The sequence below is a fragment of the Drosophila ananassae genome, chromosome 2L (assembly GCF_017639315.1).
Source record: "Drosophila ananassae strain 14024-0371.13 chromosome 2L, ASM1763931v2, whole genome shotgun sequence".
Lineage (NCBI taxonomy): Eukaryota > Metazoa > Arthropoda > Insecta > Diptera > Drosophilidae > Drosophila > Drosophila ananassae.
The window spans coordinates 24965427-24981716 of NC_057927.1; the positions used below are offsets into that span (position 1 = coordinate 24965427).

At 41.7% G+C, this 16290-nt stretch overlaps 3 protein-coding genes across 3 annotated transcripts; 1 reads left to right on the forward strand and 2 right to left on the reverse strand.

Annotated features, from left to right (window-relative positions):
* Positions 1 to 7829: 7829 nt before the first annotated feature.
* On the reverse strand, positions 7830 to 11875 carry LOC6506014 (N-terminal kinase-like protein). The gene is made up of 9 exons (XM_001964743.3): positions 11001 to 11875; positions 10715 to 10938; positions 10251 to 10656; positions 9544 to 10186; positions 9234 to 9398; positions 9026 to 9171; positions 8835 to 8963; positions 8377 to 8773; positions 7830 to 8318 (listed from the first exon to the last, which is right to left on the reverse strand). The coding sequence occupies exons 1-9, from the start codon at positions 11379 to 11381 to the stop codon at positions 8194 to 8196; spliced, it is 2616 nt and encodes an 871-aa protein (XP_001964779.2). The 5' UTR covers positions 11382 to 11875; the 3' UTR covers positions 7830 to 8193.
* An 822-nt stretch (positions 11876 to 12697) lies between these two features.
* LOC6505518 (ATP synthase subunit gamma, mitochondrial) lies at positions 12698 to 13923 on the forward strand. Its single transcript, XM_001964742.4, has 2 exons — positions 12698 to 12798; positions 12854 to 13923. Exon 2 carries the CDS (start codon positions 12869 to 12871, stop codon positions 13760 to 13762), a length of 894 nt encoding a protein of 297 aa, XP_001964778.1. The 5' UTR covers positions 12698 to 12798; positions 12854 to 12868; the 3' UTR covers positions 13763 to 13923.
* A 163-nt stretch (positions 13924 to 14086) lies between these two features.
* Positions 14087 to 16272, reverse strand: LOC6506012 (integrator complex subunit 11). The gene is made up of 3 exons (XM_001964741.4): positions 15902 to 16272; positions 14849 to 15823; positions 14087 to 14793 (listed from the first exon to the last, which is right to left on the reverse strand). Exons 1-3 carry the CDS (start codon positions 16113 to 16115, stop codon positions 14189 to 14191), a joined length of 1794 nt encoding a protein of 597 aa, XP_001964777.1. The 5' UTR covers positions 16116 to 16272; the 3' UTR covers positions 14087 to 14188.
* Positions 16273 to 16290: the final 18 nt, after the last annotated feature.

Genomic DNA, 16290 nt, shown 5'->3' on the forward strand with positions numbered 1-16290 from the left:
AAGTTCAAGTGCAACGTCTAGTGGCTTTCTTTCCCCCGACTCCCGATTCAAGCTTTGTTTTTGTTTTTATTAGCACGTTTCGACTTTATGATCGTAGCGTGATTTCTGCGTTCTGGTGGCTTTTGTTGCTGCTACTCTCTGGCTTTATTGCGCCGCAGCTTTTTGTTATTTTTATTGTAGTTTCGGCAACAGGTGTGGCCCCAAAGCATCTGTTCGTTGAACCCATACCGGGTTATGTCCCCTCCATTTCAATTATCTTTATATTTTATTTTTTACATGACAACTATGACGTGTAAGCAGGGTACATATATCCTTATCAGCAACTCTTTACCAATGACGTCGGTGAGTTTTCTTCAGTTTTTCCGGTTCACTCATATCAGACAGACTCATTATTACACATGGGCGATCGAATGAATGAGTCATCGAAGAGTTCCCCAATAGCAGGCAGAGAAAGAGTTTCGATTTTGAAGCCCCATTAGAGAGTGGAGAGTAGTGATAAAAAAAAACTACTTATAGGTTACACTATCTGACAAGTTCTATCTTTGAATAGTTTTATAAAAATTCAAATGATTTCATTAGCATTTAAACAAATTCCAAACAAATTCTTATCTAAAATTATTTATTTTTTAAAATTTAGTATAGTTTTATTTATTTGTTTTTAAAACTGAAAAGGTACTAGTATCCCCTGTATACTAGTGTTCCATTCGGTCTCTCTCTTTGTTCGGCTACCGGACCTAGGTCTATAAATATTGAGTATACCACCCGGTGGCCGGTGCTCCACAATTGAGGGCCCTTAACTCTTCCACTCACGGCAATCGGCGCTCACAAACAAAGCGAAACCCCAAATTTTTTTTAATGCCCCGGCACAACAACTATAAAAACCAAAAGCCTGCCCAACAAAAACAACCATAAGCGACAAAAAAAAAACAAAACTGCGAGCCGCTCAGATTGGTTCTGGTATTTTTATGCCCCTTGCTCGAAAGTGTCCGACGCATATTTCAACTTGTCAGGCAAAGAAAAGACGGCGACCGGCTAAAAAAAAAATTAAAAAGGCTCGTAAAGCTGAAATCAGCAAAGCCGTTTCGAGGGTAATTAATCGCCAACGCCGCAACCATCATCGCACATGGAGATCGGGCCAGAAGTACGGACGTACGGACGGACGGAAGACATGAGGACGGACGGTGCCATCCAGACCCAAAAAGAGCAATCCCAACCGAACCGATCCCAAACGGGAGGCAAACCAAATCAGCCGCGAAAACAGGCAAGGCGCCTCTACGTGGAGTTGGATATAGGGGATTGGTTTGGATAGCACGTTATATGTTTAGAAGTCTACAACTACATATATTTATATTGTTAAATTGTGTTATATAAACTTGAAAGTTTTTATATAAAATTAGGTATTAATATGTAAGTCTTATCTTTAAGATAATAAGCTCCTGCTTCAACGAATATTACCTTATATTTTAATTGGCCAAAAAAAGCATGGCGTTTTTATTAATGAAAGTGAATTGTATCCAATATTGTTTTTTATGCTTATCAGAAACTATAAGCATATTCTTGGAACCTTACAATTTTTAAATTCTGATAGGGTTTCTCTATAAAAACCTCCCAAATAATTCCACAAACGATTAATGATAACTTAATAATATGTAGTTGTGACCAAGATACCCCAAACCCATACCCCAAAACCAAAATAATTTCACAATAACTAACTTTCGATTCGCATTTGTATCTTTGTTGATGTTGTTGTTTGGTCTTGGCTTTGTTTAGGTTCGTTTTTTTTTCCTCATTTTGTGAAATTGAATTTATTATTTCGCAATGATAGAAACACATGGACACACGGAAAAAAAAGTTTAAGAAGTTTTCAGAGGAAATGTCTTATCTCTGGGACCCTGAAAAAGCCTATACTTTAATAATACTAGTTTGTAGGAACTGGAAAGTATATTTTTCTGTGTGGATCTGGCACAAGCTACAATGGCAGCCTGTAATTGACCCACTTACAGAATTGGATTAGGGAGGGGGAGTAGGACGAAGGGGAGTGCCAGGTGGCGGGTGGGTGGCAGGCGACAGGCGCTCAGCTGGCGCTGCCACAGCATCGACATCAACACGTGTGCGGCAAGCCTCGAATCGTTCGCTGCCCGTTGCCATTTCCATTGTGTCTTGTGCATGTGGCCAGAAACCCGTTTGCAGGCGCTCCAATTGTGCACCCCCAATGGGCCCCACGCTCCTGCCCCCCGCACCTTTGCCAGCACGTTTTCATTCATCGGCAACAAACTGTTGCATGCAGCAGTCGCCAGTTGTAAAATTATATGCTTATTTGTTTACCACTCGAGATGTCCGCGCCACGACTCCCCAAATTGGTGCCCATATTTGTTGAAAATACTACAAAAAGTTCAAAATATTGTACATATTTCTAAGATGTATCATTATGTAATTATGGAGAATGTTGCATGGAACTTACATGGAAATTACATTCTGAATCAGAACATAATCAAAATTACTTAATTATTAAATTTTTTAAAAATATTTTAGTCATCAAGAAAAAGTCCCACAATATGAATATTACAACTAACTGCTCAAATATTTAGATAAATATGAAGATTTAAAAATCCTTCATTGACTCATATTTTAAATATTTTCAATATTAGGAAATCCTTATGAATTTTAAAATATAGTTCTTGGAAAGTTTTAGGCTTCTATTTAATTTAAAAATTAACATTATCTCTTATTGAATAATAATAGGATGGTCCAATTAAATGCCTTATTTTAAAAGGAAAGAGAACAAACTTGGGGTCTCTATTATCACTTGCATTTTTGAAGCAGATTTAACTATAGCGCGTGTTTGTCGCGCGTCATAACGATATCGTTTTTTGTGGTCACCAGTTTGTGGTTGTGCCTTTTTATACACTTGCAGAGAGTATTATAATTATGGTCAAAAGTATGCTTCGCAGTAAAGGAGACAACTCCGACCCTTTAAAGTATAAATATTCTTGATCAGGATCACCTCCTGAGTCAACGAAAACTAGTCTCTCAGTTTTAAAGCTATCGAGTTGAAACTTTGCACTTTGGATCGGTCGACTATATCCTATAGCTGCCATATAACTGATTGATCGGAAATGCCATAATTTGTTTATTGAGTTAGAGAGTTGGGTCTTGCCACACATGTTATATTTGGCCTATAAGATATCTTATATAGAAAATTTCATAAGGATCGGCCGACTCTATCCTGTAGCTGTCATAGAACGATTGGAATTGGCATAACTTTGGTGTTATTAAGTTAGAATGGTGGAACTTGGTACAGATTCCATTTTGGACATAGTAATCCGATAGCTACCTAACTGCAAGCGTATATCAACTTCGCCCGAATTTAGCTTTCATTTCTTATTCCGGGAATCGGGGCGCTTTATCCCTTGAAGCTTCAACAGAAGGCTTTATCACACACGATAATACATTCTTTTGCTATGGTTTTGGGGTTTTGAGCGGGTGTTTGCCATTAAGGCTTGTCCAAGCATTGTGCCAATATTTGCACATAATAATAATTATTTGTTTGTTTGCTAGTATTTGTAAGACGGAAACTGGGCAGATAAAACACAAATACCCAAATATATTCTTCGAAATGAGGCCATTATTTGCAAGAACTGTTGGGAAAATCCTCTGTTTGGGCATTTCACAGCTCTTGTCAGTAGCATTCAAGTACATCGGGTATGGAGTGCCCAAATTATGTAACTTTTGTGACAATTTTCTTTGTATATTTTTTGATAAATTCAAGGTTCAGTTTGTGTTTGAGATGCGGTTTAAAATACAGAGTAAGAGTACAGACGGACAGACGGGCATGCTTATATCGACTCAGGAGGTGATCCTGATCAAGAATATATATACTTTATAGTGTCGGAGATGTCTCCTTTACTGCGTTGCACACTTTTGACAAAAATTATAATACCCTCTGCAAGGGTAAAAAAAGGCTCCGAACTCGGATGATCTTACTCGGTCATATTTTAAAGGAACGCAACTCTCGAGTCTTTACACTCGAGGTTGTTTAGGTTTCTTATTAAAACATCACCTGACCCTATAGAATACATTGTAATGAAAGTTTGAGATGTAACACGGTAGTAATGAAAATTTAAGATGTGTGACGGTAGTAGACGGATTATAAAATTTTTAATGATTTATTTGCTTACAAATATTTAGACCCCCGCTGAGGCCAATGCCGGAATGGGAAATCTATCTAGAATGCAGGGACTGTGTAAATGCTAAAGAGACCGCTCCTAGAAATGGAAACAAATGTACACGAAAACATTAAACACTGAAAACTGCAGCTAATTTGAAATTTTAAACAATTTTTGCAACAACTGCTGCAGTGGCAACAGCAGCAGCAACAGCAACAGCAACAATAACAACAAAAGATGCCGAAAACAAAGCCAAAGGCGAGCCGAGTAGAGCGTTGCGCTTTGATTGAATCGAATGCGCGATGTTTTGTGGAAGTCAAAGTCGTCAAATAAGTAATAACACACAGAAATGTTTCGCCTAAGATATACTGTTATTTTACCAAGTTAATCATACCAAAATATTTATATAGACAGTTATCTTAAACTTAATCGGAGGATCCGATTCGTCGTGAAGTACTGAACCTCTCTGAATGATATTTAATACATTTCTTTGAGATATATTATATATATTATAATTTTCAAATAAGATAATGCTACTAGAAGATTATTGATCAGTCTATGTTAGATCTTTAAAACCCATGAAACCCCTTAAGAGAAGTCACTTTCTCACTCTTCTTGAAACTAATGTTCCTTAATAAAAGAACATTTTTAACTTATGTCTATTGTATTTTTCTTCGGGAGTCATCTGGTTTTATATACCCTCTTGCAAATAAAGACTCGAGGGTAAACAAAAGCAAAACACAAACAGAAACCTAAACAGCAAATGGCAATAGTAAGAGCGTTTAATGCATTTTGCGCCCGCTCCAAGCGAGGAAATTATGTGGATTTCCTATAGAGTTGTTGGCGGCCGTCGCCGCACACCTGCGTGCCCAATTGGCCGGGCCGATTGCCGGCAACGCTTCAACATCAGTGACAAATCCGAACATCACCCGCCTGGAAAAAACAAAAACAGCACAATGCCTCAAGTTTAATGAGCGCCAAGTGAATGCCAAAAGATGCTAAGATGCTGAGGTGGTACTGAGATGGTTGCAGGGCAGCTAGAATTACCATAATGATCTCAATATTTGCTCAACTTTATCACGACAAACTATTTTAATTATACACACTCGGCTCAACGGCGACGGTAATCGCAGTCCGCTTCAATTTCAGCCGCACAATTAGACATGCGAGATCTGGTAAGGCAGGGCGTATGAGTAATGCAAGTGCAGCAACTACTTACATACATACATACCTACATAGTCGGGGTAACGGCTGACTTCAGAGCCTATTAATAGCACTCCGCGTCTTTATTTGCCTCTTGATCTGCTCCGGCACCTACTTGGCGTAACTTATTTTAGGCCGAGCTATCCGGAGCACTGGGTATGTGCAGCACTGGCACTGGGCGAGGCAATTACTCACGGCAAGGGCAACTCCGTCAACTGATTTGGCAGCTGGGAAGCATGGGGCATGGGCGTAAATTGCATTTTTTGTTGGGAGGAGTTGACTGCTAAAAATACCATCTATGCAGCATAGAAAATGCTATTTGAGTGAAAAGAAAATATAACATTTTTAATGATATAATAAGGGAGTATGATTGTGGAATGAGCTTGTTCTTATCGGAAAGAGCTAAGAAGAAAATAAACTTAATTCCAAAACAATTTTTTGTAGACCCCCTGACTACAACCATGCCATGGTTATTCCGGGGGCGTGTTTAAATGGGCAGCAGTATCGGTTGCAAGCAGCAAGTTGCAACAAATTAGCTGCAAAACGAGCGCGTGAGAAAAGCAAAGTTGTGCGGTCGCAGATCTTAAAAATAGCTTTGTGGGGCAGTTTTCGAAACGTGACGTGACATTGGGGGATTACCAAGGATCCCTAATTGGGCAGACTGACTCACTTTAAATTCTGTAATGGGCGGAGTGTGAAATGAGGCGCAACAAATGGTTCTTTGTGGACTCAAATAAGTATGCTACAATTTTTATAACTCGAACAGTTGCTAGCAGAGAGGAATTATATTATTATCTCTTTAGTTTGAAAGTGAAAAAATAACTATAATGCAAACTACTTTTACTTTTATAAATATATATATTTACCTTTGTTGTCATAAAACGCTCTGTGGGGCTTCGGACTATATCTGCATCTACCCATCTTAACTATCCTCGAGGAACTGGAATAAAACAGCTGCACAAACAATAGCACCAATTGCTATATAAACAAAGGCTTGGGATTGGATTGTTGCAATTATCGAATGGCCATCGGAAACATTTGCCAAAACAGATGCCATTTACGAACTTTTTATATCCAATCTAACAGATGGCTACAAAATAAGCATTCAAAATATTCCAATAGATCAAGTCTTGAACGTGATTGAGGAAAACAACGCTTTGGTAGTATTTCAAAATTTATTTTACTGATGATTAGGTCTAAATAATTTGTTTCTTCTCTTGTTATTCATTATTACCACTTTTAAATAATTTGGTTTTATTCTTGCAGTCTTAAAAATTTGTCTAAACAATAAATTTTCCAAGTTGCCTTTATTTGGATGTCCGATGGCTTTTTTTCGCTTTTTATTTACTTTGATTCGAATTTTTTTTTGTTACGCTAATGTTAAGTTTGTTGAGAAAATTCCATTTAAGAAAACGAATACCAATAAATGCCAAGGGCTAGAAGGGAGGCAGGAGGCGGGGGCGGGGATTACTGGGCTGACGTAGATTGGAATTAAGTTGCATTAATTACAAATATACAAATATGCATGTAGGTGTGTGTTTGCTTGCTTCATTACAAACAGACGCTGCGACAACAATGAGATTTTAAAAAGTCAACATTTTGTATTTTGTTTGGGTTATTAGTTTAGTTCATATTTCCAAAATATAATATGGAAAAATTGTACACTGATATTGAGGTATTGGAAAAAATCGGCATATATGTATGTTAGGTATATGTATGTATGTATCCATACGTATGTACAGGACATTCCAAAAATGTACTTTAATGCTTAGGTAAATCTACTAGTTTGACATGCAAAAAATGGCCTTGAGCTTGGTGCTGTTCTTATTTGGGTAAAATTTGAAAATTCTAAACGAAAAACCAAACAATATCCGCCAACGGCAAAATAATATCTTGATCCTATCATGGCAACCTAGGACATCTATATAACAAGTGCAATTCCTACAACATACATAAGGTATCCTGAAAAGCTTAAAAATTTGTTTCCATTCTATAATTGCTTGCGGTTCTTAATTTTCTTCTATTTGTTGGTTCTATTAATTTCTTCATTTTTTTTTTTGTTTTATGAGCTATATAAAAATATTTGTTATATTTATGTATATATAATATTAAAATTCACAATTTTGGTTACGCTCCATTCGCAAAAATATTTCCCTTTAAATATCTGCCCACTGCGCTGTTAGAAAATAGATGTTGGGTTACTTTCATTTAATATACTGAAAAATGAAAAGGATTAAAGAAAATACGCTCATCCATTCAGTAACTTGCATGCATACACATTGATAGTAGGAGAAAAGTTTTCTAATATCCTTTCGCACACTTTCGCATAAATTCACGTCAACCTGTAATCGGACATTCTTTCAAAAGGATCCGGCGGTTAATTATTCAGCCATGCATCTTCGATATTCGTCTACTAGATTCAATTAATAAAGTAAAATTGAAGTAATTTACTAACTACTGTTTGGTTGTTTGTCACTTTCTTCATTCTCGTTTTGGTTTCATAAATATTAATTACAGTTTTTAATTACAGTGCTTTACATTGGAAATTTCGTTAGTGATGCCGTGTATATATTAGATAATATCGTGCCAGCATTAGAATTACTATATGGCTATGTTATGGAATTGAAATGGAGGCTCGAGACACTGAGACTGCATTTAATGCAAAATCTGATCCAAAAATCCAAAAAAAACACAAAGCACTCCCGGATCGGAAAGTGACTGGGACAAGACACACACGCACAGAAATATACAAATACACTTTGGGCTTAGATGTACGATGGAAATAACAGCTATAACACACGTTTCCGTCATTTGCTGATTACTTTTAAAGCTTTTTGCCCAATTTCATTGGCCCACTGGCTCGCTGGGCTCGACGAGCCTCCAGTTCCCTCTGTCGCTGCAACTTCTTCTCTTCACGCTTGCGTCGCGCTTCATCCAGCTTGGCATTCCCTAAAAAAGGATTCAATTCTAAGGATTACATACACTCGAATAAAAATGTATAACTTACCCAGTCCTGATTCCTCTAGTGGCTCAAACTCACCATCTGCCCACGAATCACTATTCCAATTGGCATTATGCGTCGAATTATTGAAATGCGACGAAGGCGGGCTAATGTTATTGCAATTGGCAGTGGCCGATGTGGGCGATGTATTGCTGCTTGAGAGATTGGGAAGCTCCTTTGGCCGCAGCATCGCCTGCTGCCCCTTCGAAGGCGAGGTGACATGCGAGTTTAGCTTGGCCAGAGGTTCAATGAGGTCGTTCAGATCGTTCTGCTGAATGTGCTGTTGATGCGGTTGCAGCAGGGGTCGCTGATGGTGCTGACTGGATGACGTGGTGGATGATATAGATTGTCTAGCCAGCTGTTGCTGCTGCTCCTCCTGCTCTGCCTGCTCTTCCTCCTCGCACTAAACAAATACGTTTCTGCCTTTAGCAAATACCGTGCATTGTTGAAATGTCTTTTCTTACCGGATCCTCCTCCAGGCTGCCCCATTCCTCGTTATCCCAACCATCGCGTACTTCATTCAGCGCATTGGCAGCCATCATCGCACCATTGTTGGAACTGGCGGCCAGTGGACTGCTAGGATCTTGAGAGGTCTGTAAGAAATATTTCACATTTATTTATTTATCTATTTAATGTATATTTGTGTAACACTTACATCCATTTCACCCCAGTTTTCGTTGTCCCAATCGTTGTTGCCATAGTCGGAGGCCGAGGCGGAGGTATCATTGCTTTCATGCTCTAGAGACGTCATTGAGGTAACACTGCTTGTGGTGGTCGATAAACTGCTGCTGGATGGTTGCTCTATATTAAAGGGAATCAAGGTTAATTTCATTCTAAAGTGCAAATTAAAAGTAGTAACGTACCCAGCGATGCTGGCTTGGACAGATTACGTCCTGTTAAAGGCGGTCTTGGTCGAGACGAATCACTTTGGCTGCGATAGAACTTGGCTGTAACGGCCGTCACCGCCCATCCAGCCCAAGTGGCCGCTGCATTTCCAATTGAGGGCGTGGCTGTATGAACATCCGCCTCTGCAAAGAAATTGGACAAGATCTTTAGTACCAACTGTTACTTTAAACCAGACTTCTTTTTCATTGCAGAACAATTCGTATTAGTACTGAGAAGATTATAATTACTTGTTTATTATTATTTTTTATTAGGGAAAAAACGACTCACCCATTGTCTCGCGCAGGCTGGGATCCTCCGAGACTTTTTCTAGTTTACCCAGAAAGCCACGAATGGTTTTGAATGCCGGATCACGCACCGTCTTCTCGGGATCCACGCTCAAAGAGCACAGCGATGGCAGGACCCTGTTGGCCACCTCGCTAAGCAAAAAGTACTGCTGAGTGGCGGCCAGCGCCAAGACTCCAGCAACTCTAGCCGGTGGAAAAGGATCGCGCATTGCTCGAATGAAGGCAGAGACCAAAACCCGTTGGCGTACCTGCGGATGCAAATGTGGCGCAATCTTTCCCAGGCACACGGTCGTATTGGTGCGGATTCCGCCTTGATCATCACGAGCCTGAAGCCTCGCAAAGTGACGCAGGACCTCCACATTGAGATTGTTGTAGTTTAGTTTGGGAGCCAAATGAATGATCGACTTGACCGTCTGCTCGCGTATGGTAGCATTTGTGTCTAGGAAGCCGTGGGCCACTTGTGGGAAAATCTGATCGTTGACCACCTGTGGCTGAAGATGGGCGATGAATAGGTCCAGTTGCTGCAGAAGACGTGAACGAGTCACACGATCCGTAGAGCCAAACAGCTTCACCACACAGGGTACAATCCTCTTCTGATACTCCACTTCGTCCAAAAGTTTTCCAAGCTGCGATATTAAAAAATATATTAATAAAATTTGAGTATTAAAGTATCTTCACTTTAGAAACAACCTTAAACATTGGTGCCAGAACTGCGGAGCCCGCATCTCCGTATTCGTAGGCTGTTATCAGCTGGGGAAGTATCTTGTGCTTGCACACATTATCCGGGAAGTTGTCCAAATGCGTGGTAAGACCACTGAAAAAGCGATTCTTCTCCGCCTTGTCTTTGATTTGGATTTCCTCCAGGAAGAGCAGTGTATCCACCAGATCGTTCTTGAAAAAGCCACCGGGCTTACGGCAACGCGTGATTATATCTGCTGGATTGGGGCGATTCGAGGGCGACGCTCCAACCAGTTCGCAATAAAGAGACTGCAGGGACTTGGGGATGTGCTCTATGTCCTTAAGGTTAGAACGTTGCTTGAGGACTCCGTTGAAAGCCTCCCATACCAAACATCCTAAGCCCCACATATCAACAGAACTGAAAGGGCAGGTGGAAGATTAAAAAACAATAAAAAATATACGATTTTGATTATTACCATTTGGTGGCAGCCTTCAGCTTTGTCTGATCATTTTTCTCTGGCGAATCGTAGACCTCCAGGGTGACAGGAATCTTCGCTGGAGGCATGGGATTGCCATCTGCCGCTGATACATACTCCAGGCTGCCCAGCTTCCATTCTCCGGAGGCATTAACGAACACCGACCAAGCGGAGACATTATTGTGCCGCAGATTGCCATCGTTGTTGAGGAAGGACAAAGCACGCTAGAACGTATTGGACGATTATTTAAAATATTTCCATTGTAAAGGGACAGGGGATAACTCACTGTGATTTGGAAGATTCCCCAGGCTAGGTAGAGACCCTTTTGGACATTATCAGTGGCCAGTTTGGTGAAATAGCTACCCAGCGGCTCTACCGCCTCTGTGGCCACATAAAGCATCTTGTCCGTCTCCAGTGAGTCAAGATATTGGAGGATACTTGGGTGACGCAACGTTTTTAGCCTCTTGAGAGCCGCCTTGGCCAGTTCGCACTTGGTGTCAGAGCCACTGCGGATATCGTAGACGAAGACGGACACCTCTTCCAGTGTTGTCTTGCGCTTGGCCTTGTGTAACGTCCATATGGAGTAGGAATCGAAACCGCCCACCGGTTCGCCAATGTCGTAGGGGAAGTCTTTCGAAGAGTCGCGCGAGAAGAACGACCACATCATGTGTTTTGCTCGGCGGCTCAATATTTTGTTGCTGTTGATTTTCTTTGGAAGGCACTGTGTTTAGAGCCCCACTTTTCGCCTGCTCTCGCCAGCTGGTACTGCACTTTGCCTTTTATCTTTACGTTACTTTTGGCCTCTCCCTCTGCCTCGCCTTCTCCGTGGTGTGTCAGCCCGCCGCCTCGCCTCTGCGCCTACTGCTGCCACACGACTATGATGCACTTTCAATATTTCAATCTTTCTGTCTCCTGGCCTCCGATGCGCAGCAACAATTTTCCCTTTCCTTTTCCAGCGCACACACAACCAATGTTATTTGTATACTACTCCAGTGGCTTCCTCGGTTTCATTGCTGGCGTTGGTGTTTATTTCGGGATCGCTGATCCAGTTGGCGGAGGCGAGAGTTAATTTGGGTTCTTTTGCCGTAGAGTAATTCTAATCTTTTTCCCGAGTACGTCAGCAGCGAAGCAAGAGCAGGACAAAGGGGTGCATTTTCGTAGCTATCGATATAGAAAATACCGCCAAATTTAAATACAAAATCAAGAAACATGTAATTTAATATGGGTGTCAAAAGAGGATAATAGCCTTATCAAATGAAAAACAACCAATCTAACCTTATTGAAAATTTAACGAAATGTTAATACACCTCGTTGAATTTTGGAACATTTTCTTAAAGGACGATTTACTAAACTATCTTGTTGGTATGCAGATTGTATTAGATATACATTATTTATACTCAACGTGGTTTCATTTAAATATTGATTATTCATGAGAAGGGAAATTATTAAAGATACTCGAAAGATACTCTATAGATACTTTCTGAAATAATAGGGGATCTGAAATCAATCATCATCACGCACTTTCCCAATGAGACATATTTAAATGGGAACAGGAATTTAAATAGACTAAATCCAAATCTTTTATCCAAACAACATTTATGCATATTTAAAATTTTAATTCAAAAGATATCGTTAGTTTTTGAAAAGAACTTCAGTCTTAAACTTATCGATATTTATTTTATTCCATTAAAAGAGCATAACACCAGATTTTGTTAATTGAGATGGTATTTTATTTAAATAATTTCAGAAAGATTGGTGAAAATAAATAAGAAACTCAAATATAGATTTTTTCAAACTCGTTAATTGGATTTAAAACAATACGACAATCACAGGCGTTCTGGAAGAAACTCAAAGAGGATCATGAAAGAAAAGCAATTTTTTATATTTATTTGGAGACCTTGCAGATAATTTGTTCATTTATCAATATTTTAAATTATAAACTATGTAATTCCCACAACAAAACAAAAAAATCTTCTTAAGCCCATGAAAAAAATTGCCATTCACAACGATTTCTCGTTTATCGACGCATTGACAACCCTACTCTGTGTTATAACACTCATTGTGGTGCAGCCAACTTAACGCAGGTGAATTTTCTCCGACCATTTTGCCGAGTTGAACTTTTGATAATATTTTGGACAGGGAATCTACGACAGGATGATGATGCAACGCACCCAGCTCTTGCTGCCCCTGGCCGTGGAGGCCACCGTGCTGGCCCAGCAGCAGCGTGGTATGGCCACCCTGAAGGCGATTTCCATCCGCCTGAAGTCTGTGAAGAACATTCAGAAAATTACGCAATCGATGAAGATGGTGTCCGCTGCCAAGTACGCTCGTGCCGAGCGTGACTTGAAGGCTGCTCGTCCTTATGGCGTCGGTGCCCAGCAGTTCTTCGAGAAGACCGAGATTGTGCCCGATGAGAAGGCTGAGCCCAAGAAGCTGCTCATCGCCATCACTTCCGATCGTGGTCTGTGCGGCGCTGTCCACACTGGTGTGGCCCGTACGATCCGTAACGAGCTGGCCAAGGACGATGTCAACACTAAGGTTTTCTGCGTAGGCGACAAGTCGCGCTCCATCCTTGCCCGTCTTTACGGCAAGAACATCCTCATGGTGGCCAACGAGGTGGGCCGTCTCCCACCCACCTTCGTGGACGCCTCGAAGATTGCGCACGAAGTGCTGAAGACCGGTTATGAATACACCGAGGGCAAGATCGTGTACAACAGGTTCAAGTCCGTGGTGTCCTACCAGTGCACCTCACTGCCCATCTACAGCGGAAACACTGTTGAGAAGTCCGAGAAGCTGGCCGTGTACGACTCGCTCGACAGCGATGTCGTCAAGAGCTACCTGGAGTTCTCTCTGGCTTCGCTCATCTTCTACGCCATGAAGGAGGGTGCCTGCTCCGAGCAGTCCTCTCGCATGACGGCTATGGACAATGCCTCGAAGAACGCCGGTGAGATGATTGACAAACTTACCCTCACCTTCAACCGTACCCGACAGGCTGTCATTACTCGTGAGCTGATTGAAATCATCTCTGGTGCCGCCGCCCTCACATAAGCGGTGTCCATCCGAGGACAGTGCAGTTCGAAGAGCTCCAACGATAAAGCTAATTGCATATGGTGCCAGGCACCTGGAGCGACGCCTGGACGCCCTATTAAAGTTACAACAATTTCAGATAAACTCCCATAATAAATAGCGTGGAACGAACGAAAAAATAACTAAAAGCTCGAGTTATTTGTTTTAGTGAAGTGGGAATGCAAGGAAGTGATTTTCTTTTTAAAAAGTTTCTTTTTGTTTTTTGCAATTGGAAATCAAATAAAAAATAAAATTTGTATCTAATTGACCCAATTATTCCACTTAAAGCCAGTGAAACCCTTTTAATTCAGTTTTGAAACTTTAAATACATATATTTTAAACCAAATTTCAATTTCGGAAAACAATACCTACACTTTGTGCTTAACTATGGAATTAAGGCATGCAATCCTAGCACATATTCTGGAGAACATTAAGAATGTAGGCTCCAATGTCTTCGTCCTGATTGGTCCAGGATATTAAAATATTTTTTTGCTTCGAATCCTTCTCGTCCTCCTCCACCTTCACCTCGACGGACTCAATGGATATACAGCCATTCTCCTGCATCGTAACCGTCCACCCGGTTAGCTTTTCCTCGAGAATCGTTTTTAACCTCTCACTGGTGCGGATCGTGGGTCCTGAGTCGTCCATCTTCACCTTTGACGTGAATCGCATAACATGCCGGTTGATACCGATTTCCTTCAGGGCATCCGTCAGGTTTTGCAGCATTATTCGATTGTCTTTCATCACAAGGACACCGTGGATGAGACGTCGCCGTTTGGGGTCCGGCGGCTGGGCGTTGTAAGTGCGGGCCTCGGCTTTAAGGAGCGAAACTGATGCATCTACTGGTATCTTAACGGGTGTGGAAATCACACAAGTCTCTCCATTAGCCGGCATGTAGGTTTCCAGATTGAACTCGTCCTTGATCTTGGACCGCAAGAACTTCATTTTTTCAGCTTCACCATGGACGAGCATTACGTTTTTCGGCTCGCAATTTTGGATCAACTGCATGATGCCTGCAAAGGATACAAGTTTTAAAATATACACTTTTTTAAGATAAGAAGCTTTTACCTTTAGCATCAGCATGAGCCGAGAAGCTCATGTATTCCACGGCCATTTTGACCTCCACCACCTGACGATTCTCAAACTCCACCTTCTTGGCACCTCCAAGGATTTTGTTACCCACGGTACCTTGGACACAGTAGCCGGGCATTATAACCATATTGTTCTCGTTGGGGGCCCACTTCTTGAAGATCTGCAGCGACAAGCCAGCGTGCAACATCCCCGGTGTGGCAAATACCACCATGGCACCAGGATTGTCGATGTATGCCTTGTCAAATGGCTTGATGTGCTTAAAGTCGAACATGTTGCGGTGGACGAAGGTCTTACGAATCTTCTGGTTCGTCCAGGTGATGAACATCTTATAGTAGGTGTTTGCTTTTTCTGTGAGGCCCAGAGCAAAGTATATGGGGTACTTGAGGTTCATTCGGTCCCAGTACGTCTCCAGCAGAATGCAAAGCTCTTGGGCGCGTCCAAGGGCGAATACGGGAATCAGAACCTTTCCACCCTTGGCCACGCATTCGTGAACTTTCTTGAGAAAATCACGCTCTCGGCACCGTTTGGAGTCTCTGATCGTTGTGGCGTACGTACTCTCTGAGATCAGCAAGTCGGGACGGCACTTGTCGATCCAAGCGGCACCCAGATGCCGATCAGGAGTCATGTTGTAGTCTCCGGTGTAGACCACACTTTGAGAGCCCACTTTGATCCAAAACATGGCGGCGCCCAGAACGTGGCCGGCATAGTAGGCCTTGATCTCCAGATCGGTGTCCACCATCATGCTTTGATGGAGGGTGACGGGTATCACCTTCTTCATGCAATCTTTGATCATCTGGGTGGTGAAAAAGTTGGATTCGCCCTTGCGTTCTACAGCAACCTTTCGCATATCCTCCAATAGAATAGGTGCTATAGCTTTGGTAGGGTGCGTCATGTAAATTGGTCCTGTGTAGCCAACTATCTCCGACATATACGGCAGGGCGCCGCAGTGATCTGGAATGCACGCAATCGATAATCAACCGATTAGGCCACAAATTTCCTATTCAAAGATAAGAAGTGGAACTAACTCACCAAGGTGAAAGTGGGAAATGATCACACAGTCAATGTGGCTGGTGATGGGGCCATCGGGCACGATATAGGAGAAGTCCGGGAACCGGCGTTCATCATTATAGCCCATATGCATGCCGCAGTCCAGCATAATGTTCTTGCCGCCCATTGAGAGCAGAAGACAACTGCGGCCCACATCCTGGCCAGCTCCCAGGGGCGTTATCTTAATGTCCGGCATGTCGTGTGCGGATCCGTTCCAGCACTGACTATATTTCCGGCTACTTCACTTGATACTTGTTGCGCTAGCAATTGGAATTGCCGAAGAAGTGGGCCGTGATTTTTGTAAACAGCAAGGCCGATGGTGTGGAGTTGCCACACTGTCTCGATCATCTAAGGGGTCAATTCAGTAGACT

Coding starts and splice junctions, on each gene's coding strand:
- LOC6506014 (XM_001964743.3), bottom strand. CDS start 11,381: ATGATGTGGTCGTTCTTCTCGCGCGACTCTTCGAAAGACTTCCCCTAC. Junction 10,939..11,000: donor GGGGAATCTTCCAAATCACA/GTGAGTTATCCC, acceptor AATACGTTCTAG/CGTGCTTTGTCCTTCCTCAA. Junction 8,964..9,025: donor AAAACTGGGGTGAAATGGAT/GTAAGTGTTACA, acceptor TATTTCTTACAG/ACCTCTCAAGATCCTAGCAG.
- LOC6505518 (XM_001964742.4), top strand. CDS start 12,869: ATGATGATGCAACGCACCCAGCTCTTGCTGCCCCTGGCCGTGGAGGCC.
- LOC6506012 (XM_001964741.4), bottom strand. CDS start 16,115: ATGCCGGACATTAAGATAACGCCCCTGGGAGCTGGCCAGGATGTGGGC. Junction 15,824..15,901: donor CATTTCCCACTTTCACCTTG/GTGAGTTAGTTC, acceptor CGTGCATTCCAG/ATCACTGCGGCGCCCTGCCG. Junction 14,794..14,848: donor GGCTCATGCTGATGCTAAAG/GTAAAAGCTTCT, acceptor TATCCTTTGCAG/GCATCATGCAGTTGATCCAA.